The 26,083-nt window shown below is 42.3% G+C and overlaps 1 protein-coding gene across 4 annotated transcripts in view; it reads left to right on the forward strand.

Annotated features, from left to right (window-relative positions):
• Window positions 1-26,083, forward strand: part of SH3RF3 (SH3 domain containing ring finger 3) — a 394,367-nt gene that overhangs the window by 211,489 nt on the left and 156,795 nt on the right. For all 4 annotated transcript variants that reach the window (XR_010405756.1, XM_064572701.1, XM_064572700.1 and 1 more), the window contains exon 3: window positions 23,897-23,992. Coding sequence is in view for 3 of the 4 variants with exons in the window: in XM_064572701.1 (XP_064428771.1) it covers window positions 23,897-23,992 (96 nt within the window). In the remaining variant the exon portion in view is untranslated. The remainder of the gene's footprint in view (window positions 1-23,896; window positions 23,993-26,083) is intronic.

Genomic DNA, 26,083 nt, shown 5'->3' on the forward strand with positions numbered 1-26,083 from the left:
GACTTTTTTTTTTCTTGAATCCTATGGATTAATGTGGAGAGTTAGAGACCGCTGCACATGATTCCCACCGAAAATTGTGCTGTGACATCCATCCCCTGCCATGTTCACATAACCTTTTTAGGAGCACCTACTTTTGCCGTCTGCTTGGGTTAGGGCACAGGCACCCCTACCAAGCCCCTGTTCTCTCTGCAGCTCTTACCTCTAAACCTCTTCAAACAAAGCCTCTGAAGGACATGGGTGAGGAATCATGCCTCTCTCCTGCTCCGTTCATATTTCCTCTTGCCCACACTGCTTGCCTGACATTTCCCTTCCATGTGCATCTGACCAGCTCATTTGTTCCCATGCCGGGGATGCTGGTTCCATCTGACAACCTCCGTTTATATCACACCTCAAGTGACTCTGGGCTTGGCATCACTCCTTCAGACCAGCTTGATTTTGCCTGCCTGGAATGCTTTGTTGTTTGCATGTGTTCCACTCTGGAGTCAGCAAGGGAAGAGGGGTCTCTAAAATCCATGGATGATGCTCACTTACCTTTCAAAAGCATCATGGTGATGGGATTGATCAGATTTAAAAAGGCAGGAAGCAGGTGGATCAAAGCAAGATTTTTTACCTTCAGCATTGGCTTTTGAACAGTCCTGTTAAAATTGCATTAATCAGAGCCATTCTAAAACCAAAGTCCTTGCTTCATTTAAGAAGAGAATGAATAATTACTTTTGGTAAAGCAGCTATAAAAAGCATATTTTATAGCTTCATAGTCGTCCCACTCCAAAAAGCGGGCCACGTGCAAATGCCAAGACTAAAGGAAAGAAGTGCCCTGAGCTCTCGGCTTGCTGAGCTCTCGCAAGCTCTCCCATGGGGCATTGATGCCTGCCGCCCTCCACATGCACAGAGAGGGAATGGGTTTGCTGGGGAGGCGCCCTTGTGTAGGGACTTCACAGTTAGGGATCCCGCAGGTGACCTCGGGGAAACATTTCACCTTGCCGGGCCCCCTAATCTTCAGGATCAGGACACAGATCCTACAGGGGCTGCCAGGGGCCAAGTGATGCAAGTATAGAGCTAAGCTTTGGGCTTGGCAGACGAGAGGGGACTTTGAGTTCCAGGCTTTCTGTGGCAGCTTACTCCATGCTACCTTATTGTCACTCAACTACAAAATTCAACAAATATCCATTGAGCCCTGACTACGTACATTCCAGTTAATGAGAACATCTTCATCGCCCTGCCAGGGAGCTGTGCTGAATGTCAAGGGCCTGGGGCTGCCCTTTAGTGAATTGACTCCATAATGCTCAGGAATCCTGAGAGGCCATGAGATTTTCTCAGGTGGCACCTGGTTGACCCCAGAGTCACTTTTGCACTGGCTAGCAGCGGGAGCCTGAGGCTTACCGTGTTGGACTGATCCCCATCATGCTTGCCACATGAGGCTGCAGGACAGTGGACATAGGGACAGCTCCCTTACACCCTTCACCTCACACTCTCCCTTCCCCAGCCCTCCCCCCGGGGCCTGAGGGATGCTCTGAGTTGGCAAAGACCTGTGTAAAACACCACCACACTGTCCCAGCCTAGCCCTAGTTTTCTGCTGTTGGGGTCACCACAAGACCCTTCCATGTGATCTTATTATGCTGATTAATGTTTAATCATTGTCTCCCAAAAGTGTAGGACTTCTCTCCTATGTGAATTACCCCAGCATTAATCCCAAACTATGTTCTGATCCAGGGGACAGGCTTAGATAGAAATCAAGTATGGACAGTTTGGGCTCTAGAGTCGGTAAACAGATACAAATCATGACACTTTTTTATTATTAAATGGTAACTTTGGGACATGTATTTGGTCTTTGAGTCTCCTTTTTTTAACTGTACAGTGGAGTTGATAATAGGATTCAGTGAGCAAGGGCATTTAGAGAACCAAGCTCAGAATAGGTATTCAATAAATATTTGCTTTCTGTCCTCTGCTTTCTTCCTGCTTCAGGAAAAGATAAAGTTCAGTCAGATACTTATCACTTTTTATGTTAGTCCAAAATGCTCACAGGAAAACAAACACCCTTCCTAAGTTATATACTACTTGGAGAGATGAGAATTTGGCTAGTTAGCTAGACCCTTATATTCTGGTGGCTAAATCCCTCAGGGTATTGCCCAGGGGTTATGAAATCTCAGCCTCTGTGTCAAGACTGTTGTCCCCATTGCTGGGCACCCAGGCCTGCTGTGTCATCTCTGCTTCTTTCTGAGGGGCACTGGGAATGCTTTTAGGACTGGAAAGACTCAGGAAGCAAAGCGAGATGAGCCTCAGTGCAGTGCTCCACTCAGGCTACCCTCAGAAGTTACCAGAGAATCTCAGTCACCTTTGTGGCTCCTGGCTCCTGGTTCCCTCCTTCCAGCCACCTCTGAGTCCTGCTCGGCCTGGGTGGAGGAGGCACCTGGCTAAGGTGACCAACCCCAAGCATGAGCACAGAGGAGGTGACAGGGAGCACAGTGACAGCCTGGGGGCTGCTGAGGAGTGTCCTTACCCACCCGCGCCCACGTCCCTCCCAGGCTCAGTTCCAGGCCTGCCCCCGGCTCATTCCACTCGTGGCTACACTGGCCTCCAGGCCCCTGTCCCTCCATCCTGTTGGCTCCCCAAGGGCCACTTCAGCTCTCCCCACAGCCTGAGTGCCCTCCCCACCTGTCTGCACATCCCTCAGAGTGGCCCCTAACCTCTGAGTGATGGAGCCTCCCCACCCAGCACTCCACACCCCCATTTTCTCCTCCTGAGAAGGTAGTGTGTATATTTACGTGATAGTCGTCTGTCTCATGGCTGGAGTGCTGGCTTCCTGAGTGTGGCTATTCTGCATTTACCAACTGCCTATCCCCATCTTGGGACAGTGAAGGGCACACAGGACTTTGAATACATATTTGTAAGTGAGGCTGGGTGCAGGCACTCTGCCTTGGCCTGGGCAAGAGGTCAGCTGCATTTGCTATGGGAAGTGTAAGTTTATGTTTGTCCAGCCTCCTTGTCCATTCATTCATTCATCAGATGTTTATCAGTGCTGGACTGTGTTCCAGGTGGGTCAGTGGGTGGGAAGAGTCCCACCTTCCAAGTGCCCACAGCCCACAGTGGGCACACAAGGAGAGGGAGCATCACAGCACCTGAGCCTCTGTCCTACTGGAGAATGCATATTGTGTGCCTGTGGTGTGTGTGGTGTGGTATGTGTGTGGTATGGTATGTTCAAGTGTGGTGTGTGTATGGTATGTGTGCATGTGGTATGTGTGTGAGTAGTATGTGTGAGTGTGGTATGTGTATGCTTGTAGTATTGTGAGTGTTGTGTGTGTGGTGTGGTGTGTGTATGGTATGTGTATGCACGTGGTATATATGAGTGTGGTGTGAGTTGGTATGTAGTGTGTGTGTGCATGCATGTGGTGTGTGTGCATGTGTGTGAGGTGTGTGAGTGTGGTATGTGTATGATGTGGTATGTGTGTACATGGCATATGTGAGTGGTATGTGTATGCATGTGGTATGTGTGAGTGTGGTGTGTGTGAATGTGGCACATGGTGTGGTATGAGTTGGTATGTGGTGTGTGTGCCGGGGGGGGTGTGTGTGCAGGCGTGTGGGATGTGTGTGTGCAGTGGGGAGATCTGCAAGCACTGGGGAGGGTGTGATATCTGACTTCTGGCCTCTCCACTTACACCTGGACCCACCCTGTGGCTGCAGGCGAGACCCCCAGAGGTCTGCCTCTCTCTCCTAGAGCGTTCCTATCTACGAGTGGTTCCAGGCCTCTGACAGCCTCTGGAATTGAGATGGAGTGTGCGAGACAGGACAGTCTTGGGTTCTGGAATGCCATGGCTCCCAGTGTCCTCAGCAGGACAGCAGAGGGTTAATGGCAGCAATGACTCCATTAAGAGCCTCACCTAGAACTGCCCAGAGGAACAATTTGTGTTATTTCTGCAATAAAAGGCTGAGGGAGTTTTTGAAATTTTCCCTTTTTAATTTCCCTTCTTTCTGAGGAGTGGTGATTTGGGCACTCTCTCTGTGGCTGGCTTGCATTCTGACAGGAAGGGCTCAGTGACAAGCACAGGTCCCCAGTCACGCCGCAGTGTGAGGTGGCCCATGGAACAGGCAGCCAGTCCTGAAGGGATGAAAGGAAAGGCTCCCTCTCGTCTGCTTCCCACTGCTTCTCAGAAACCACTTGAGTGTGGGTGAAGGGGGAGTGGATGCATTCAAGTTGCTCTCCAGGAGGATCTGCTTGCTCTTCGTGGCCCTTCAAGGATGTTTCTAGCTGCTTTATATGTGCTGTTGCCACACCGCTCAGTTAGGAGAGTAAAATAGCAGGCCCTCGGAGGCTGGTTTATCCAGACTTGCTGAAGGAACTCTCCGAGTTCCAGGCTGAGCCCCTGATGTGTGAGCAGTGACATTTATTGAATTGTATTTCTGAAATGGTATTTAAGGACAGGGTGCTGGGCTAGTCACCTTCAGTGGCATCCAGAGGGCTTCTATGTGGGCACAGACGTGCCATCCTCCCTGCGAGCCACGAAGGTGGAGCTTCAGTGCTCTGCTCCACAGCTTCTGTTCTTAACAGAGCCCATCTGCTTGCAGATCTATTTTTCCCCAGTTAGGAACAAATGCACAAACTTTGGGCAGGTTAGTTAAATGAAATAGAAATGCAGTTTGAGGGGTGCCTCGGTGGCTCAATCAGTTAGGTGTCTGACTCTTGTTTCGGCTCAGGTCATGATCTCTGGGTCATGGGATCAAGGCCAGCATCAGGCTCCATGCTCAGTGGAAGTCTGCTTGAGATTCTCTCTCTTCCTCTCCCTCTGCCCCTCCTGCTCTGCACACACTCTCTCTCTCTCAAATAAATAAATCTTAAAAAAAAAAAAAGAAATGCAGTTTGAAGGCCCCTTTTAGATGGCAGGCCTACCACAATACTTGAATCCTTTGCAAATGTATTACCCACTGAGCCTTGGGAAGAAAAGCAATATACTTTTTTAATAAGCATGCTATGTTCATAGCCCAGACTTACCATCACTTAGGACTACCCTGAGACCACCTGAATGCAAAGGAGAGCCTTTGTCATATGACACTGGCATTTGGTGTATTTTCAAAGCTTGGAAATTTGAGGGAAGTGGGAAAACAGCATATGGAATTACACTGCCCCACAGCGAGTAACGAGCACCTTACATGAAACATGTGAATGAAATTGAGCCACGCATCTGAAAGTGAAAGTGAACAACTTTCCTCCATAAAATCCTCTCATGCTGCCATATTGGCCCCAAACTTGTGTGCCCCTCCTGACTATCAGTGGTGTCTAGTTAGTTTTCATTTACTCAACTACATCAGGCAACTACATAAACTCATGCTTGCAGGTCAAATCCTACCTGCCTGCTGCTGTTTGTATAAATAAAGTTTCATTGGCACATACCAAGACTCCTTCATTTACATGTTGTCTCTGGCTGCTTTCATACCAAAACAGAAGAATATGTGACAGAGACAGTAACAGCCTCAAAATCCTGTAATACTGGCTGTCTGGCCCCTCCTAGAAAGGTTTGCTGACCTGTTACATAGAGCACAGCACTATAGAGGCCAAGCACTCGGTGGTTCCTTGTGCATCCCACTCAACATGGCTTTGTTCTGAGGCCACTGGCAGCCCACCAGAGTTGCTCTCTACGAAAGAGCAACTGAAAACTCAGGCCTGAACCATATAGCTCAGTCTTGCCACTGTCATATAGAAAGCTCATTTAGTGTTTAAGGAGGGAGCAATTCTCTATATTCCAAAGAGGCCACAGAGCAGGGATTTCCCCTTTTCCTTATCCTTCTGAGAAGCACTGGCTCCAGCTTTTTGAAATATTGACAGTGAATCAGAGACCCAAAGTGATCTAGCCACAAAAAATGGGTCATTGTTTCCCTAGTCCTGCATTGGTGGCAGGAGAAGTTATTACTGTTTGCAGAATACACCAGATCTCATGCTGGTAGCTCTGACATGCTAGAGTGAATTTTCTCATTTCCCAGCACTCAAATGTTCCTCTTTGGAGGCTGTCTCCATTGTATGAGTTTGGGTTAGAGGCAGAGCTGTAGGAAACCTCTCTCAATGCTCCTAGGCAAACTTAGTTACTTATTTGTGTGTACGGAGAGTGATTGGCTTCCTGCATCCACTATTCTCCCAGCCCAATCTCCCCAACAAAATTCATGCCAGCTAAATAGGATTGTTCTAAATCCTACCACTGCCATGAAGCTCCATCCAGCCATAGGACCAAGAATTGCCCCCTTCAATATTTGGGCCAGATCAGAGACCTGCCACCAGGTACCACCAAACCACAGCAGGGACTACATTGAACTTGCATCTGATAGGCAGGTGGGGCTATGCGATTCCACCTGCTCATTTCATCAGCCTCACAGTAGCACACTGACAGGATTGGATTTGAACCCCACTTATTGCATTGTGCTGGGATTTCACTGTACTTACATTGTATTGGATGATGTGCATCTCTTTATGAACAGACCTCTCCCACCAAGTGTTGAGCCCTTTTTGGGAAGGGATAGCTTCTTCCCCATGCCTGGCTCTTAGGGGATGCTTGCATATTGGTGGCCACATGAGGAACAGGTTGGCACTGCTTAACACCTAGAGTGATGACAGAGACCCTGGCCTAAGAGGTGACACTTGTTTTTGCATAGCTCTCCCTTACATGGAGCCGTGTCTGCTTCTCAGTAACTTGGAGCCCTTGGTGTGTATCCTGCCCTCCCAGGTGACTCAGAATGAGCCCAGCTCTTCAGTGTGATAATGTTGCCAAAGCTGGAAGACAGTATCCATGCCCCCCACCTAGCTTTCTCATATCTCAGGCTCAGTGATCCCACTTTCTTCTCTGGCTTTGTGTGACTTATTTCAGACTGTCCACATAATGGTTGGCTTCCTCAGTATGTGATGTCTCTTTAGAGAGGTGTTAGGACGAAATGCAGTACTCAAGGCATGTTGTGACTTATCTACACTGGATGGACTATTACCTCAAAAAAACCCCCAAAAACCTTTTAATCTATATAAACCATAATATACCATCAAGGCCCCTAATCAAAATTGTACAACATGATGACTGGAAAAAATATCCTTATACTCTCTACCCAGTGGAGAGATGGTGAGATACTAGCATCCCGGTTCTTCCACCTTTCCCTCTTCCCATGTCCCGTTATAACACCATAGGTGAGTTGTGTCTGTTCTTCAACTTCAAATACATGGACCATACATGTATATTTTTGTGTCCAGTTTTGCTTTCTTTCAACATTACATTTGTGAGCTACGTCTACATTGTTGTAGCATGCTATAGTTGGTTCGTGTTCATCACTCTATGGTGCTATTACCTTTCAAAAAAATACTTAATTTGTAGAGCAATTTTTGTTTCACTCCTGAATTGAGCAGAAGGTACAGAGATTTCTCATATAACCTAGCTGCATATGGGCACTGCTTCCCCCACCATCAGCACCCCTCACCAGAGAGGTGTATATGTGTTACCATTAATGAACCTACAATGACACATCATAATCACTCAAAGTCTGTAGTTTACATTAGGGTTCACTCTTGGGGTTGTACATTCTGTGGGTTGGGACAAATTTATAATGACATGTATCTACCCCTATGGTATCGTACAGAGTATTTTCACTACCCTAAAAATCTTCTATGCTCCACCTATTCATCCCTTTCCTCCCTACTTCCCAACCCTTGACAACCATTGATCTTTTTACTGTCTCCATAGTTTTGCGTTTTCCACAATGTCACATAGGTGGAATAACATAATATGTAACCTTTTCAGATTGGCTTCTTTTACTTAGTAATACGCATTTATGTTTCCTCCATGTCTTTTCATGGCTTGATAGCTCATTTTTTTTTAGCACTAGATCATACTCTGTTGTTTTTATGTACCAGTTTATTTATCCATTCACCTACTGAAGGACATCACTAGAATGCTTCCGAGCGTTAGGATTATGAATAAGCTGTTATAAATGTCAAATTCTACTTATTCATTGATAGTATATAAAGTGTTTAACTTTTGTATATTAGTCTTACATCCTGCAGCCTTGTTATAATTGCTTATTAGTTCCAGGAGTTTTTTTTGTTGATTCTTTTACATTTTCTACTTAGACAATTATGTCATCTGCAAACTAAGACAGCTTTATTTCTTCTTCCCAATTTGTATGCCCTTTATTTCCTTTTCTTGTCTTATTGCATAAGATAAGATTTCCACTATGATGTTGAAAGGCTGTGGTGAGGGGGACATCTTTGCCTTATTCCTGAACTTTGTGGGAAAGCTTCTTGTTTCTCACCATTATGCTGTTAGCAGTAGGGTTTTTGTAAATGTTCTTCATAAGTTGAGGAAGTTTCACTCTATTCCTAACTTGCTAAGAGCTTTTTTTTTACATCATGAGTCAGTGTTTGATTTTGTCAGATGCCTTTTCTGCATCTATTGATATGAGGATGTGATTTTTCTTCTTTAGCTTGTTGATGTGATGAATTATATTAATTGATTTTTGAATGTTGAACCAGCTTTGCATACTTGGATAAATCCCAGTTCGTCATGCTGCATAATTCTTTTTATACTTTTTGTATTCAATTTACTAGTATTTTATTGAGGATTTTTGCATCTATGCCCTATGAGAAATATTGGTCTGTAGTTTTCTTTGCCTGATGTGTCTCTGTCTGGTTTCAGTATTAGTGTAATGGTAGTTTCATAAAATGAGTTGGGAAGTCACCCCTCTGCTTCTACTTTCTGGAAGTAATTGTTAGATAATTTGGTATAATTTCTTCTTTAAATGTTTGGGAGAATTCACTAGTGAACTCATCTAGGTCTGGTCCTTTCTGTTTTGGAAATTTATTAATTATTGATTCAATTTCTTTAATAGATATAGGCTTATTCAGATCATCTATTTTTTATTGAATTTTGGCAGATTAAATCATTAAAGGTCCATTTCATTTAGATTATCAAATTTGTGGGCATGGAATTGTTCATAATATTCCTTTATTATCCTTTTAATGTCTAGGATCTGTAGTAATGTTCTCTTTCATGATTGATATTAGTAATTTGTGTCCCCTCTCTTTTTTCCTTAGGCTCAGTAGAGGCTTATCAATTTTATTGATCTTTTCAAACAACCAGCTCTTGGTTTTGTTGGTTTTCTTTGTTGATTTCCTGTTTTTAATTTCATTGATTTCTGTTCTAAGTTCTATTATTTCTTTTTTTTCTGCTTACTTTGGATTTAATTTGCTCTTCTTTTTCTAGTTTTCTAAAGTGGAAACTTAGATTATTGATGTATGTTTCTCTTTTTTGATGTATGATTCAATGTTATAAATTTCCCTCAGCCCACAAATTTTGATACGTTGTGTTTTCATTTTCATTTGTTTTAAAATATTTTAAAATTTCTCCTGTTATTTTTTCTTTGAATCAAGTGTTACTTAGCATTGTATTGTTTAATTCCCAGGTATTTTGTAATTTTCCAGTTACTCTTCTGTTATTGATTTCTAGTTTAATTACACTGTGGTCTGAGAACAGACATTGTATGGTTTCTATTCTTTTAACTTTGTTAAGGTCTGTTTTATGGCCCCAAGTGTGATCTATCTTGGTGAATGTTCCATGTGAGTTTGAGAAGAATGTACATTTTACCGCTCTTAAATGAAGTAGTTTATTGATGACTGTTACATTCAGTTGATTGATAGGTCTTGTTGCCTTCAACTATGTCTTTACTGATTTTCTGCCTGCTGGATTGGTCCATTTTTGACAGAGCAGTGTTGAAGTTTTCAACTATAATAGTGGATCTATCTGTTTCTCCTTGCAGTTATGTAAGTCTTGCCTAATATTTTTTGACTCTCTGTTCTTAAATGCATATTCATTAAGGATTGTTATGTCTTCTTGGGGAATAGACTCCTTTATCATTATGTAATCCCCTTCTTTATCCCCAACAACATTCCTTGCTCTGAATTCTGCTTTGTTCAAAATTAATGTAGCTATTCCCACTTTCTTTTGATTAGTGTTATCATGGTATATCTTTCTCCATACATTTACTTTAAATTCACATGTATCTTTATATTTAAAATGGGTTTTTGGGGCACCTGGGTGGCTCAGTCATTATGTGTCTGCCTTTGGCTCAGGTCATGATCCCAGGGTCCCGGGATCAAGCCCCACATCAGGCTCCCTGCTTGGCGGGAAGCCTGCTTCTCCCTCTCCCCCTGCTTGTGTTCTCTCTCTTGCTGTGTCTCTCTCTGTGGAATAAACAAATAAAATCTTTAAAAATAATAATAATAAAATAAATACATAAATAAAATGGGTTTTTGAGGGTGTGAAGAAAGGGGAACCCTCTTGCACTGTTGGTGGGAATGCAAACTGGTACATCCACTCTGGAAAACAGTCTGGAGATTCCTCAAGAAATTAAAAATAGAGCTACCCTACGACCCAACAATTGCACTACTGGGTATTTACCCCAAAGATACAGATGTAGTGAAAAGAAGGGCCACATGCACCCCAATGTTCATAGCAGCAGTGTCCACAATAGCCAAACTGTGGAAGGAGCCGAGATGCCCTTCAACAGATGAATGGATAAAGAAGATGTGGTTCATATATATAATGGAATATTACTCAGCCATCAGAAAGGATGAATACCCACCATTTGCATCAACATGGTTGGAAATGGAGGGGATTATGCTAAATGAAATAAGTCAAACAGAGAAATACAATTATCATATGGTTTCACTCACATGTGGAATATAAGGAATAGTGCAGAGGGCACGGGAGAAGGGAGGAAAAACTGAATGAAAAGAAATAAGAGAGGGAGACAAACCATGAAAGACTCTGAACTCTGGGAATCAAACTGAGAGTTACAGAAGGGAGAGGGGTGGGGGGATGGGATAACTGGGTGATGGGTATTAAGGAGGGCACGTGTGGTGATGAGCACTGGGTGTTATATGCAACTAATGAATCGTTGAACACTACATCAAGAAGTTGGTTAATTGAACATAATAAAAAAAATAAAATGGGTTTATTTTAGACAACATAGTTGGGTCTTACTTTTTGAACCACTATGACAATCTTTGTCTTTCAATTTGTGAATATAGACCATTGAGATTCAGAGTGATTATTTGATATTTTTAATTAATATTTACCATATTTATTTCTGTTTTCTATTTGTTGCCCTTGATTTTCATTCCTATTTTTGTCTTCCTCTCTCTCTCTCTTTCTTTTTTGCTTTCTGTGGTTTTAATTGAACAATTTATGTGATTCTATTCTCTCTCCTTTCTTTTTTTTTTTTAAAGATTTATTTATTTATTTGAGAGAGCAAGAATGAGAGAGAGTACATGAGAGGGGGGAGGGTCAGAGGGAGAAGCAGGCTCCTCGCTGAGCAGGGAGCCCGATGCGGGACTCGATCCCAGGACTCCAGGATCATGACCTGAGCCGAAGGCAGTTGCTTAACCAACTGAGCCACCCAGGTGCCCTATTCTCTCTCCTTTCTTAACATATCAATTGTACCTTAAAAAAAATTTTTAATAGTTGCCCTAGAGTTTGCAATATACATTTGGAATTAATAATGTTCATTTTCAAAAAACACTGTACTATTTCACAGGCAGTACGAATACTTTATAGTAATAAAATAATTCTAACTCTTTTCTTCAGTCCCTTATATCATTCTATCATTCATTTCACTTATACATAAGTATATACATGATAATATATGTACATAGCGTATATAATCAAATACATTGTTGCTACTTTAATTTTGAACAAAGAATAAGAAAAATAAAAGTTTTATTTTATCTTCACTTATTCCTTCTCCAATGTTCTTTTCTTTATGTAGATTCAAGTTTTTGACCTACATACTTTTCTTCTCTAAAGAACTTCTTTTAGTATTTCTTACAAGGCAGGACTGCTGGCAACAAACTCTCTTAATTTTTGCTTGTCTGAGAAAGTCTTTATTTCTCCCTCACTATCAAATGATAATTGTTCAGTGTACATAATTCTAGGCTGGTGGGTTTTCTTCTCTCAACACTTTGTATATTTCACTCTACTCTCTTCTTGTTTGCATGGTTTTAGAAAAGTAAGGTGTGATTCTTATTTTTGATCGTCTATAAATACAATCTTTTTCCCCAGGGCCTTTTTCAGTATTTTTTCTTTATCTTTGATTTTCAGTACTTTGTTATGCCTAGGTAGGTTTTTTTGGCATTTATCGTAGTTGATGTTCTCTGAACTTCCTGGATCTGTGGTTTGGTGTCTGACATTAATTTGGAGAAATTCTCAGTTGTTATTGTGTCAAATATTTCTTTCCCTCCTTCCTTCCTTCCTTTCTTCCTTCTTTTCCTCCTTCCTTCCTTCTCCTTCTGATATTCCCATTATATATACGTTACACTTTTTGTAGTTGTCTCACAGTCCATGAATCTCCTGTTTTTTGTTTGTTTGTTTGTTTTCCCCAGTCTTTGTTCTCTTTGCCTTTCAGTTTTGGAGGTTTCTATTGAGATGGCCTTAAGGTCAAAGATTCTTTCCTTAGCCATGTTCAGAGTACTAATTTGCCTATCTAAAGATTTTTCATTTCTGTGATGGTGTTTTTAATCTCTAACATTACTTTTTGGTTCTTTCTCAGACTTTCTCTCTACTTACATTGCCCATCTGTTCTTGCGTGCTGTCCTCTTAATCCATTAGAGCCCTTAGCATATTAATCATACTTGTTTTAAATTCCCCATCTGATAGTTCCAGCATCCTTGCTGTGTCTGAGTCTGGTTCTGATGCTTACTCTGTCTCTTCAAACTGTATTTTTGGTTTTTGTTTTGTTTTGCCTTTTAGTATGTCTAATAGTTGTTTTTTGTTTTTTGGTTTGTTTTTTTGATGGACAGACATGATGTACCAGGTAAAAAGAACTGCTGTTCTACTGGGTATTTACCCCAAAGATACAAATGTAGGGATCCGAAAGTGTACGTGCACCCCGATGTTTATAGCAGCAATGTCCACAATAGCCAAACTGTGGAAAGAGCCAAGATGTCTATCGACAGAAGAATGGATAAAGAAGAATTGGTATATATATACAATGGAATATTATGCAGCCATCAAAAGGAATGAGATCTTGCCATTTGCAATGACGTGGATGGAACTGGAGGGTATTATGCTGAGCGAAATAAGTCAAACAGAGAAAGACATGTATCATATGACCTCATTGATATGAGGAATTCTTGATCTCAGGAAACAAACTAAGGGTTGCTGGAGTGGGGGGGAGGGATGGGGTGACTGGGTGATGGATACTGGGGAGGGTATGTGCTCTGGTAAGTGCTGTGAATTGTGCAAGACTGTTGAATCTCAGATCTGTACCTCTGAAACAAATAATGCCATATATGTTAAAAAAAAAAAAAAAAGAAGAAGGTAGCAGGAGGGGAAAATGAAGGGGGGGAAATCGGAGGGAGAGACGAACCATGAGAGACAATGGACTCTGAAAAGGAAACTGAGGGTTCTAGACGGGAGGGGGTGAGAGGATGGGTTAGCCTGGCGATGGGTATTAAAGAAGGCATGTTCTGCATGGAGCACTGGGTGTTATGTACAAACAATGAATCATGGAACACTACATCTAAAACTAATGATGTAATGTATGGGGATTAACATAACAATAAAAAAATTTAAAAAAAAAGAACTGCTGTAAATTGGTCTTTAGTAATGTGGTGGTGGTGTTTGGGGAGAGGGAAGCACTGTATAGTCCTATGCTCCTATCATTGGGTCTCAGTCTTTTAAGGAGCCTGTACCACTAGATTGTGAACTCCACATGTGTGTCTCCATCTTCCCCTTTCCTCCTTAGGTAGTACAGGATGGTTAGAGTGGGCTGGAGTTGGGAATAGTATTGGTGGACAGTACCATAATTTAGTTAACCAAATCTCTCTTGCTGTGCATTTGTCTTTAATTTCTATCTAATTGAACAACACTGTAATGAACATTCTCAGAGCTAAATCTTTTTGCACATCTTTGATTTTCCTAGTGTAGAGTCTCTAGAAGTGCTGTTGTTAGATCAGTGGGTATGCAGGCTTTGATCTTTGATAGAAACTGACAAACTGCCTGCTATAAATTTCTATCTCCACCAAAAAAGATAAAGTGCCTATTGCCTGCATGCTGGCCAAAACTGAGTTGGCTTTATGTTCTTCTTTGCTAACTTGATAGGCAAAATAGAACATAGAAGAAAAAAGGACTCTTCTTGCTTACAATTGTATTCTTTTTATTTGTGAGTTATAATTTTAAAAATATGGTGAATGGCAATTTGCTTTTCTTCCTTTTTGTGAATTGTCACATTTTGGCCCTTAGCCCATTTTTCTTTTTAAGGTATTTGTCTTTTTCTTCTATTGTATCTTTAAGTCTTTATATAGTATGGATATTAAATCTTTGTCTCTCATATATCCTCCAAGTATTTTCCTAGGTTTTTGCCTTTTTGTTTTGTTTTTTGCTGTTTTTATCATAGAGAATTACATTTTTGTGTAGCCAAATCATTGTTATCATACTTCAAAAGATCTTCCCCAGCTCAAGATTAAACATCTATTCATATTTTCTTCTTGGGCATTCAAGGTTTTTTCCTAACATTTAAATCTTTAATATTTATGTAATTAATTTTGGCATATACTGTGTATTAGAGATTTTTTTTATTCTTATGTTAATCCCCATACATTACATCATTAGTTTTAGATGTAGCGTTCCATGATTCATTGTTTGTGCATAACACCCAGTGCTCCATGCAGAATGTGCCCTCCTCAATACCCACCACCAGGCTAACCCATCCTCCCACCCCCCTCCCCTCTAGAACCCTCAGTTTGTTTTTCAGAGTCCATTGTCTCTCATGGTTCGTCTACCCTCCAATTTCCCCTGCTTCATTCTTCCCCTCCTGCTACCTTCTTCTTCTTCTTTTTTTTTCTTATCATATATTGCATTATTTGTTTCAGAGGTACAGATCTGAGATTCAACAGTCTTGCACAATTCACAGCGCTTACCAGAGCACATACCCTCCCCAGTGTCTATCACCCAGTCACCCCATCCCTCCCACCCCACACCCCACTCCAGCAACCCTCAGTTTGTTTCCTGCGATTAAGAATTCCTCATATCAGTGAGGTCATATGATACATGTCTTTCTCTTTTTCACTTATTTCGCTCAACATAATACCCTCCAGTTCCATCCACGACATTGCAAATGGCAAGATCTCATTCCTTTTGATGGCTGCATAATATTCCATTGTGTATATATACAACATCTTCTTTATCCATTCATCTGTCGATGGACATCTTGGCTCTTTCCACAGTTTGGCTATTGTGGGCATTGCTGCTATAAACATTGGGGTGCATGTACCCTTTCAGATCCCTACTTTTGTATCTTTGGGGTAAATACCCAGTAGTGCAATTGCGGGATCATATGGTAGCTCTATTTTCAACTTTTTGAGGAACCTCCATACTGTTTTCCAGAATGGCTGCACCAGCTTGCATTCCCACCAACAGTGTAGGAGGGTTCCCCTTTCTCCGCATCCCCGCCAACATCTGTCGTTTCCTGACTTGTTAATTTTAGCCATTCTGACTGGGGTGAGGTGGTATCTCATTGAGGTTTTGATTTGGATTTCCCTGAGGCCGAGCGATATTGAGCACTTTTTCATGTGTCTATTGGCCATTTGGATGTCTTCTTTGGAAAAATGTCTGTTCATGTCTTCTGCCCATTTCTTGATTGGATTCTTTGTTCTTTGGGTGTTGAGTTTGATGAGTTCTTTATAGATTTTGGATACTAGCCCTTTATCTGATATGTCATTTGCAAATATCTTCTCCCATTCTGTCGGTTGTCTTTTGGTTTTGTTGACTGTTTCCTTTGCTTTGCAAAAGCTTTTTATCTTGATGAAGTCCCAATAGTTCATTCTTGCCCTTGCTTCCCTTGCCTTTGGTGATGTTTCTAGGAAGAAGTTGCTTCGGCTGAGGTCAAAGAGGTTGCTGCCTGTGTTCTCCTTTAGGATTCTGATGGACTCCTGTCTCACATTGAGGTCTTTCAACCATTTGGAGTCTATTTTTGTGTGTGGTGTAAGGAAATGGTCCAGTTTCATTCTTCTGCATGTGGCTATCCAATTTTCCCAACTCCATTTGCTGAAGAGACTGTCTTTTTTCCATTGGACATTCTTTCCTGCTTTGTCAAAGATGAGTTGACCATAGAGTTAAGGGTCCATTTCTGGGCTCTCTATTCTGTCCCATTGATCTATGTGTCTGTTTTTCTGCCAGTACCATGCTGTCTTGATGATGACAGCTTTGTAATAGAGCTGGAAGTCCGGAATTGTGATGCCGCCAACTTTGCCCTTCTTTTTCAACATTCCTCTGGCTATGCAGGGTCTTTTCTGGTTCCATACAAATTTTAGGATTATTTGTTCCATTCTTTGAAAAAAGTGGATGGTATTTTGATGGGGATTGCATTGAATGTGTAGATTGCTCTAGGTAGCATTGACATCTTCACAATATTTGTTCTTCCAATCCATGAGCATGGAACGTTTTTCCATTTCTTTGTGTCTTCCTCCATTTCTTTCATGAGTATTTTATAGTTTTCTGAGTACAGATCCTTTGCCTCTTTGGTTAGATTTATTCCTAGGTATCTTATGGTTTTGGGTGCAATTGTAAATGGGATCGACTCCTTAATTTCTCTTTCTTCTGTCTTGTTGTTGGTGTATAGGAATGCCACTGATTTCTGTGCATTGATTTTATATCCTGCCACTTTACTGAATTCCTGTCTGAGTTCTAGCAGTTTTGGGGTGAAGTCTTTGGGGTTTTCCACATAAAGTATCATATCATCTGCAAACAGTGAGAGTTTGACTTCTTCTTTGCCGATTTGGATGCCTTTGATTTCTTTTTGTTGTCTGATTGCTGTGGCTAGGACTTCCAATACTGTGTTGAATAGCAGTGGTGATACTGGACATCCCTGCCATGTTCCTGACCTTAGGGGGAAAGCTCTCAGTTTTTCCCCATTGAGAATGATATTTGCTGTGAGTTTTTCATAGATGGCTTTTATGATATGGAGGTATGTACCCTCTATGCCTATACTCTGAAGAGTTTTGATCAAGAAAGGATGCTGTACTTTGTCAAATGCTTTTTCTGCATCTATTGAGAGGATCATATGATTCTTGTTCTTTCTTTTGTTAATGTATTGTATCACATTGATTGATTTGCGGATGTTGAACCAACCTTGCAGCCCAGGGATAAATCCCACTTGGTCGTGGTGAATAATCCTTTTAATGTACTGTTGGATCCTACTGGCTAATATTTTGGTGAGAATTTTTGCATCCATGTTCATCAGGGATATTGGTCTGTAATTCTCCTTTTTGATGGGGTCTTTGTCTGGTTTGGGGATCAAGGTAATGCTGGCCTCATAAAATGAGTTTGGAAGTTTTCCTTCCATTTATATTTTTTGGAACAGTTTCAGAAGAATAGGTATTAATTCTTCTTGAAATGTTTGGTAGAATTCCCCTGGGAAGCCATCTGGCCCTGGGCTTTTGTTTGTTGGGAGATTTTTGATGACTGCTTCAATTTCCTTAGTGGTTATAGGTCTGTTCAGGTTTTCTATTTCTTCCTGGTTCAGTTTTGGTAGTTGATACATCTCTAGGAATGCATCCATTTCTTCAAGGTTATCTAATTTGCTGGCATAGAGTTGCTCATAATATGTTCTTATAATTGCTTGTATTTCTTTGGTGTTGGTTGTGATCTCTCCTCTTTCATTCATGATTTTGTTGATTTGGGTCATTTCTCTTTTGTTTTTGATAAGTCTGGCCAGGGGTTTATCAATCTTGTTCATTCTTTCAAAGAATCAGCTCCTAGTTTCGTTGATCTGTTCTACTGTTCTTTTAGTTTCTATTTCATTGATTTCTGCTCTGATCTTTATTATTTCTCTTCTCCTGCTGGGTTTAGGCTTTACTTGCTGTTCTTTCTCCAGCTCCTTTAGGTGGAGGGTTAGGTTGTGTCCTTGAGACCTTTCTTGTTTCTTGAGAAAGGCTTGTATTGCTATATACTTTCCTCTTAGGACTGCCTTTGCTGCATCCCAAAGATTTTGAACAGTTGGGTTTTCATTTTCATTGGTTTCCATGAATTTTTTAAATTCTTCTTTAATTTCCTGGTTGACCCATTCATTCTTCAGTAGGATGCTCTTTAGCCTCCATGTATTTGAGTTCTTTCTGACTTTCCTCTTGTGATTGAGTTCTAGTTTCAAAGCATTGTGGTCTGAAAATACGCAGGGAATGATCCCAGTCTTTTGGTACCGGTTGAGACCTGATTTATGACCTAGGATGTGATCGATTCTGGAGAATGTTCCATGGGGACTAGAGAAGAATGTGTATTCCGTTGCTTTGGGATGGAATGTTCTGAATATGTCTGTGAAGTCCATTTGGTCCAGTGTGTCATTTAAAGTCTTTATTTCCTTGTTGATCTTTTGCTTTGACGATCTGTCCATTTCAGTGAGGGGGGTGTCAAAGTCCCCCACTATTATTGTATTGTTGTCGATGTGTTTCTTTGCTTTTGTTATGAATTGCCTTATATAATTGGCTGCTCCCATGTTAGGGGCATAGATATTTACAGTTGTTAGATCTTCTTGTTGGATAGACCCTTTAAGTAGGATATAGTGTCCTTCCTCATCTCTTGTTACAGTCTTTGGTTTAAAATCTAATTTGTCTGATATAAGGATAGCCACCCCAGCTTTCTTTTGGTGTCCATTAGCATGGTAAATGGTTTTCCACCCCCTCACTTTCAATCTGGGGATGTCTTTGGTTCTAAAATAAGTCTCTTGCAGACAGCATTTCGATGGGTCTTGTTTTTTAATCCAGTCTGATAGCCTGTGTCTTTTGATTGGGGCATTTAGCCCATTTACATTCAGGGTAACTATTGAAAGATAGGAATTTAGTGCCATTGTATTGCTTATAAGGTGACTGTTACCATATATTGTCTGTGTTCCTTTCTGGTCTATGTTGCTTTTAGGCTCTCTCTTTGCTTAGAGGACCCCTTTCAAGATTTCTTGTAGGGCTGGTTTTGTGTTTGCAAATTCCTTTAGTTTTTGTTTGTCCTGGAAGCTTTTTATCTCTCCTTCAATTTTCAATGACAGTCTAGCTGGATATAGTATTCTTGGCTGCATATTTTTCTCATTTAGTGCTCTGAATATATCCCGCCAGTCCTTTCTGGCCTGCCAGGTCTCTGTGGATAGGTCTGTTGCCAATCTAATGTTCTACCATTGTAGGTTACATATCTCTTGTCCCGAGCTGCTTTCAGGATTTTCTCTTTGTCTCTGAGACTCGTAAGTTTTAGTATTAGATGTTGGGGTATTGACCTATTTTTATTGATTTTGAGAGGGGTTCTCTGTGCTTCCTGGATTTTGATGCCTGTTTCCTGCCCCAAATTAGGGAAGTTCTCTGCTATAATTTGCTCCATTATACCTTCTGCCCCTCTCTCTCTTTCTTCTTCTTCTGGGATCCCTATTATTCTAATGTTGTTTCGTCTTATGGTATCGCTTATCTCTCGAATTCTGCCCTCGTGATCCAGTAGTTGTTTATCTCTCTTTTTGTCAGCTTCTTTATTTTTCATCATTTGGTCTTCTATATTACTGATTCTCTCTTCTGCCTCATTTATCCTAGCAGTTAGCGCCCCCATTTTCGATTGCACCTCATTAATAGCCTTTTTGATTTCTACTTGGTTAGATTTTAGTTCTTTTACTTCTCCAGAAAGAGTTTCTCTAATAACTTCCATATTTTTTTCAAGCCCAGCTAGTATCTTTAAAGTGATGATTCTGAACTCTAGGTCTGACATCGTACTACTGTCCGTATTGAGTAGGTCCCTGGCAGTCGGTACTACCTCTTGTTCTTTTTGTTGAGGTGATTTTTTCCGTCTTGTCATTTTGTGCAGAGGAGAATAGATTAATGAGAGAACAAAATGCTAGCAGAGTAACCATGTCCCCAGAAAATATACTCTAAACAAATCAGAAAAGACCTGAAGCAGTGGAAAAAGAAATGGAAAGAAAGAAAAAAGAAAAAGATAAAAACAAACAAAAACAAACAAAACAAAACAACGACAACAAAAAAAACCAGAATGTGATCAAATATGATCAGGCTGGTATATAGATCAGTGCCACACACTAGATTTGGGGTGTATTTTGGTCTGTTAGAAGAAAGTGCCTCCCAAAATTTTAAAGAAAGAAAAAGTTATATATGTACAAAAATAAGGGTTGATATGATGAAGGGAATGAATATGACTGTAAAGATGGAAATTATAAAAAATTTTATAAAAGGAATTGATAAGAAGTTGTTTGAAAAAAGAAAGAAGAGGATTTAAAAAAAAGAAAAAAAAGGGAGAGAATGTGATTAGGCAGGGGAGTAGAAAAAACCATATACTAGAGATTTAGGGTATATTTTAATCTGTTAGAAGAAACTATCTCAAAATTTTAAAGAGAGAACAACTTATATATATATGTCAAAAATACGGGTAACTACTATGAAGGGATAGAAAATGACTCTAAAAATGAAAAATAAAAATGTTTTTTTAAAAAAAAGGGATTGATAAGATGTTGGTTGAAAAAGGGAAAAAGAAAAATTAAAAAAAAAAAACAGTTAAAAAAAATTAACTTTGAAAGACTAAAGAATCATGGTAAAAAAGCCATGAATTCTATGTGCAGTAGTCCCGTAGCGCTGGAATTCTGCCGTTCTCATTGATTGGTAAACTTGGTCTTGGCTGGCTGTTCTCGCTGATCTTCTGGGGAGGGGCCTGTTGCCGTGGTTTCCAAATGTCTTTGCCGGAGGCGGAATTGCCCCGCCCTTGCCCCCTCTCGGGAGCTTTTGTTCCCTGCAAGCTTTCCGTACAGCTTTGGGGGCGGAGAGTGAAAATGGCGGCCTCCCAATCTCTGCCCCGGAGGAGCCGAGAACCCAGGGCCCTGCTCCTCAGTGAGCCCCCAGAGAAAAGCCGTCAGTCACTCCCGTCTCCCCGGTCTCCGGCCGCACTCCATGCTCACCCAGCCTGTGACCGCGCGTTTCTATCTCTGGCACCTGACCCCGGGTGGAGTCTCCAAACCCAGCACATCCCTGCGGTGCACTCCCGCACGGCTCTTCCCGGGGGAGGAAGGTGAGTCTCCCCGGATCTGCCGCTTGTTGGGTCCCTGCTGGAGGAGCAGGGGCCCGACTGTGCCGCGGATCATGGTTTATGGCAACCCCGAGCTGAGAGCCTGTGCCTCGGCTCCGTCTCTGCAGCCAGCTTCCCTGCTCCGATACCTGGGAGCTCTGCCACACTCAGGCACCCCCGGTTTTCTGTGACCCTGAGGGTCCTGAGACCACACTGTCCCGGAGGGTTGCACCCCCCACTTAGCCACCCGAGTGACGTCCCTCAGCGGAGCAGACTTTTAAAAGTTCCGATTTTGTGCTCCGTGGTTCTATCACTTGCCAGAAGCAGCCGACGGAGGCCCCTCCCCCGCCATCTATCCTCCCGAATATCGCCTCGGATTCACTTCTCCGCACGTCCTACCTTCCAGAAAGTGGTCGCTTTTCTGATGAGAGAGTTGTTGCTATTCTTTTCTTCGATCTCCTGTTGAGTTTGTAGGTGTTCAGAATGGTTTGATCCCTATCCAGCTGAATTCCTGAGAGGAGACGAAATCCAGGTCTCCTACTCCTCTGCCATCTTGCTCCACCCCCCCAAAGAATATTTTTTAATAGCCAATTTTAATCACATTTTCTAACTTATTATTGCTGGTATATGAGTAAACTAATGATTTTTATGTATGTATTTTAAAATTTGCAGTATTTCTCGAATTTATTCTAATTTTTAGTTGATACTGTTTTTTCTAGGTAAAAAAATTTTATACCTTTTTTCCAATATTAATGCTTTCTGTTTTATATTCTTTTATTTCTTTGGCTCTAATTTCTAGACCAGTCCTAAGTAATAGGGTGAATAATATGGTATTTTCAATTTTTCACCAAAATTAACCTGGTATTTTCTTCTTTTGAATTTTACAAAATTAAATGTCTTCTTTTTGTGTGCTATTTTATTGTTGCAAAAACTCTGACATGTAGGAAGCCTTCAGTTACCTTTCCCTTTGCATGATCAGCGAAGTCCTAGGGGGCTCCCTTTGACTGAATCTGAGTTGAGTTCATTCACAGGCCCAGGACTCTTACAAGTTGTAAACTTGTGAAGTGAGCAAGGCATGGGAGTTCAGGGGCATTTTCTGTACATCTCTCCTCAAGTTGGCCACTTTGGCCTAATGGTTACGAGAAAAGCCCATACATTCTAATAGCTGAACTAGAATAGGGAACCCTTACAAATATCATTCTGTAGCCTGAGAACTGACTACCCTGTAACTTGCAAAATGATATGATCCACTTGTAGTGTCTATTGTATTTTTCTGGCTTGTATCAATTGAGAGAAGAAATACTCTAAAATCACAGATCATTTTGTTATTTGGAATCTTTTAAAGTTGGGAGGTTGGGAATGAGGGGTATGATTGCTCCTAGACTTTAATCTGTCCCCTTAGGTGAAGAGAGGTTTGGAATAGACCACGGGGAGCTTCCCCCAGCAGACACTCATCCTTGCTTTTCCCTATCTGTGTTCTCTAAAAGGCATATCCCATTCCCATTAGATGACTCTATCTTGACCCAGACAAACACCCCAAAACTGTGTGGTCCCTTAGCTCACAGGGAAGCCAGCTTTTCTGATAATTTCATGAAATGTGCTGGCCTAAAATGTGCCTCTGACCTGAGAGAGGCCTACAAGTCCCATATTATTGCTTCACAATAAAGTATTGAAGACTCTTTAGAGAACTCAGCTCCTCATTGGAAGACTCATTGCTTCACGTTAAAGTATTGAAGACTCAGATGGTACCTTCAAATCCAGTAGGGGTTACCCCATTAAGCTGGCCATCATCTCCTTAGCAGAAGTTCCAGATGGGCCAGGTGGTTCCCTAGCAGATTGTTGAGGGACAGGTGACAGGGAGGGTTTGATCTGGTGGGGCAGGGGGTGGCAGTGGTTTGGCAGACAGTCCATGCGGGGGTTCCATTACACACCCTACATACCGAGAGGAGGCTGGATATTGGGGAGGGAACAGAGGCCTGCCACAGACTCCTGGTGTAGGTGCCACTTTGCCTGTGGCATCCCTGTCTGGCCCTCTGGACACTTGCTGCTGCCTGTGTTGTCTCTCTTCTCCAGTCCCCTTCCCTGGTGGGTTCCCCCTTTTGCTCTCCATCCCTGCTCAGTGCTTTCTCTCTCCCACCCTCCTCTCTGCACCCTCTGTCATGTGTCCCTGCAGCTCCTGGCACCCGAGAAGGCACCCAGGAAGGCATCCCGGGCATGTCCTTTCTCACAGCTGCCAGGCTGCCAGTCTCCCCGGAAAGCTTCTCTTCCTCCGTGCTTCATGCCTCTTCCTTGCTCCATCTGTTTCCACTTTGTGCATCTATACTTGGCATTGTCTGCATTGCCAAAGAATTTAAGAGGGTTATCCAAAGCTTTTTGGAAGGCAGCTATGCTCACCACTATACCACCAACGCTCCAAAGCTTTTTGTACCCACAACTCTAAATAAATGGAATTGGATTGGGTCATTTTTTGTTCATGGATGGAGCCAGAAACTTAAAAAGCTTTATACTTGCTGAGTTTATTTTTATTCAAAATAATTTTATTTCAGTAAATAAATAATAGGAACATGAATTTTAAAATACTAGCCATATTGTAAATTACCACACTTTTCTATTTGAGGATGTTTGCAGCTATAATCAATATATAAGAGAGAAAGAGGGAGACCATGGGTGAAGATGTAAGGGCGGATTGTTTTTGTATGTCAGATCCCAAAATGGATAATAAACCATTCTTTGCATCATTGCTTAGGATCTTTTCTTAGCTCCTGCAATACTGATTGGTCTCTGTTTTTGTTGTGTGTTTTGTTGTGTGTCCACGTGCCTGTGTACATGATGGGCTGCGACAACCCCAGGACGAGATCCTGACCGTTATCAGAAGAGTGGATGACAACTGGGCAGAAGGCATGCTGGGAGACAAGATTGGGATTTTCCCCTTGCTATATGTGGAGGTAAGATCACTCTCTCAGACACGCTTCCTCTCCCACCCTGCTGACTGTTTCACCAGGCGGGGCAGGGGGCAGGGCTGGGCTCCTGGCCTGGGAGCCCCTTTTCAAGAGGGGAAGATGGGGACTGTGTTGGGTTTTTGTTCAGACTGCGGTGCTGTGAGAATTGCCTCACAGCTCCTCAAATCGACTGTCCCAGGCCTGGCTGCAGACCGCCTTACTGTATGGACAGTGAAGGAGGGCTCAGATGCAGGCTTTCCCCACTTCTCATGGAAATCCCGTGCCGGCGCCCACTGCCCCCAGACTCTCCTAGGTACTGCTGCTCTTGTCTCCCCAGTCCCAGAGGAGAAGGCAGTATTCCCCGTGTCCCTGCAAGCAGAGCTGAAGGATGCTGGCTCTAGTGGGCCATTTGTAGTCCTCCTAGGACTTTGGTAACCGGGCAGCCCATCCAACTGCAAGTCCCTAAAGCAAGGATGATTAGGGGTCTAGTCATTTCCTGTCTCCTTTCTGTAACGAAGAAGCACTCGGTTTCCAGTGAGTAAGTTATGGGCAGTGGCTGAGCTGGGAGCATCTTTGAATGTTTGACCTGTAAACCCCTGTTCGCTGTGGGCTGTTTGTGTATGTGCAGGACTGTTTGCTCACTGTGTGTGCGTGTGCCATTTGTCAGTGCAAATCCCATGTGTACACCCATGAGCCAACACACCCTTCATCTATTAATCCCCGCATTTAGCCATACGAATCATTTCAGCTAATGCGTACTGCATGCTCACTATATGCCAGCACTTTCAAGTACTTGCTCATTTAATTTTCTCAACAACCCTGGCATAAGAAAGCCAGGAATGTCCCCACCTTAGAGATGAACAAATAGAGGCACGGAAAGGTCCCCTGGCTGATAAATGGCAGAGCCGGAACATAAAAACAGGCTGTTTGCTATAGACTTAGCCCTTCACTGCCCTGCCCTCCAGTACCCCCACTAGCAGACTGTACTTCACGCAGCCTGGTGCGGGGCTTCACGTGCTGGTAGGTGACACAGCCGGCTTTGCCACACCTTCTGCATGGTGTGTGGTGCCACTAGGTGTTTGTTAAACACATCTGGTGATTCCCGTCACCGCAGGATAAAATCCAAATGCTATGGTAAGACATTCACCACTCTTTGCAGTTTGACCCTCATCTGTTTTTCTAGTCTCATCTCTGGTCATTTCCTCTCCTTTCCCTAAATGCTCCAGGCCAGTGGTTCTCTCACAGTAATTCTGGATAAACTGCCCAGGAGATTCTGAGACCCTCTCACACAATAACTCTAAGTCCACACACATACAAACACACAGAGCTCACAGAGTCACACACACAAATCTGTATGGACTCATACACACACTGACACACACTCTCACACACAAAGCTCACACACACACACCCACGCCCCTCCCCTGTGCCTTGTAGGAATCAACATTCCCCAAACAGCTTGTAAGCTTCCATTTGTGCATTTGGTCCAATTTCCAGGGGTGTGTTCTTCATCCTGCTGCTTAAGATCGAAGAACCTGGGTGCCTGGGTGGCTCAGTTGGTTGAGCGACTGCCTTCGGCTCAGGTCGTGATCCTGGAGTCCCGGGATCGAGTCCCACGTCGGGCTCCCTGCTCAGCAGGTAGTCTGCCTCTCTTTCTGACCCTCCCCCCTCTCATGCTCTCTATCTCATTCTCTCTCTCAAATAAATAAATAAAATCTTAAAAAAAAAAAAAAAGATCGAAGAACCTGATGCATGAGTAACACTTACCATGCAGTCTAGAAGTGAAAAATCTGGCTTCCCAGACATTTATAGCCAGGGGAACTTTTTTCCCCAGGCAGACATACGAGGATACTCAAACACATATGCAGAGATGCTTACAGAAACTTTCTTATGATGGCCCCAAACTAGAAACACTGCATTAGCAGTGGAATGGATAAATAAAGGATAGTATGTCCATACGATGGAATACTATCCAGCAGAGAAAACGAGCAAAAGACTGCCACATTTAAAAGTGTAGCTGAATCTCACAGACAAATCTTTTGAAAGAAGCCAGACACAAAAGAGTATGTACAATTTTTGCTTTTAGGAAGTTCAAAG

The sequence above is a fragment of the Mirounga angustirostris genome, unplaced genomic scaffold (assembly GCF_029215605.1).
Source record: "Mirounga angustirostris isolate CCGP_5_RB_7025 unplaced genomic scaffold, mMirAng1.0.hap1 SCAF_10, whole genome shotgun sequence".
Classification (NCBI taxonomy): domain Eukaryota; kingdom Metazoa; phylum Chordata; class Mammalia; order Carnivora; family Phocidae; genus Mirounga; species Mirounga angustirostris.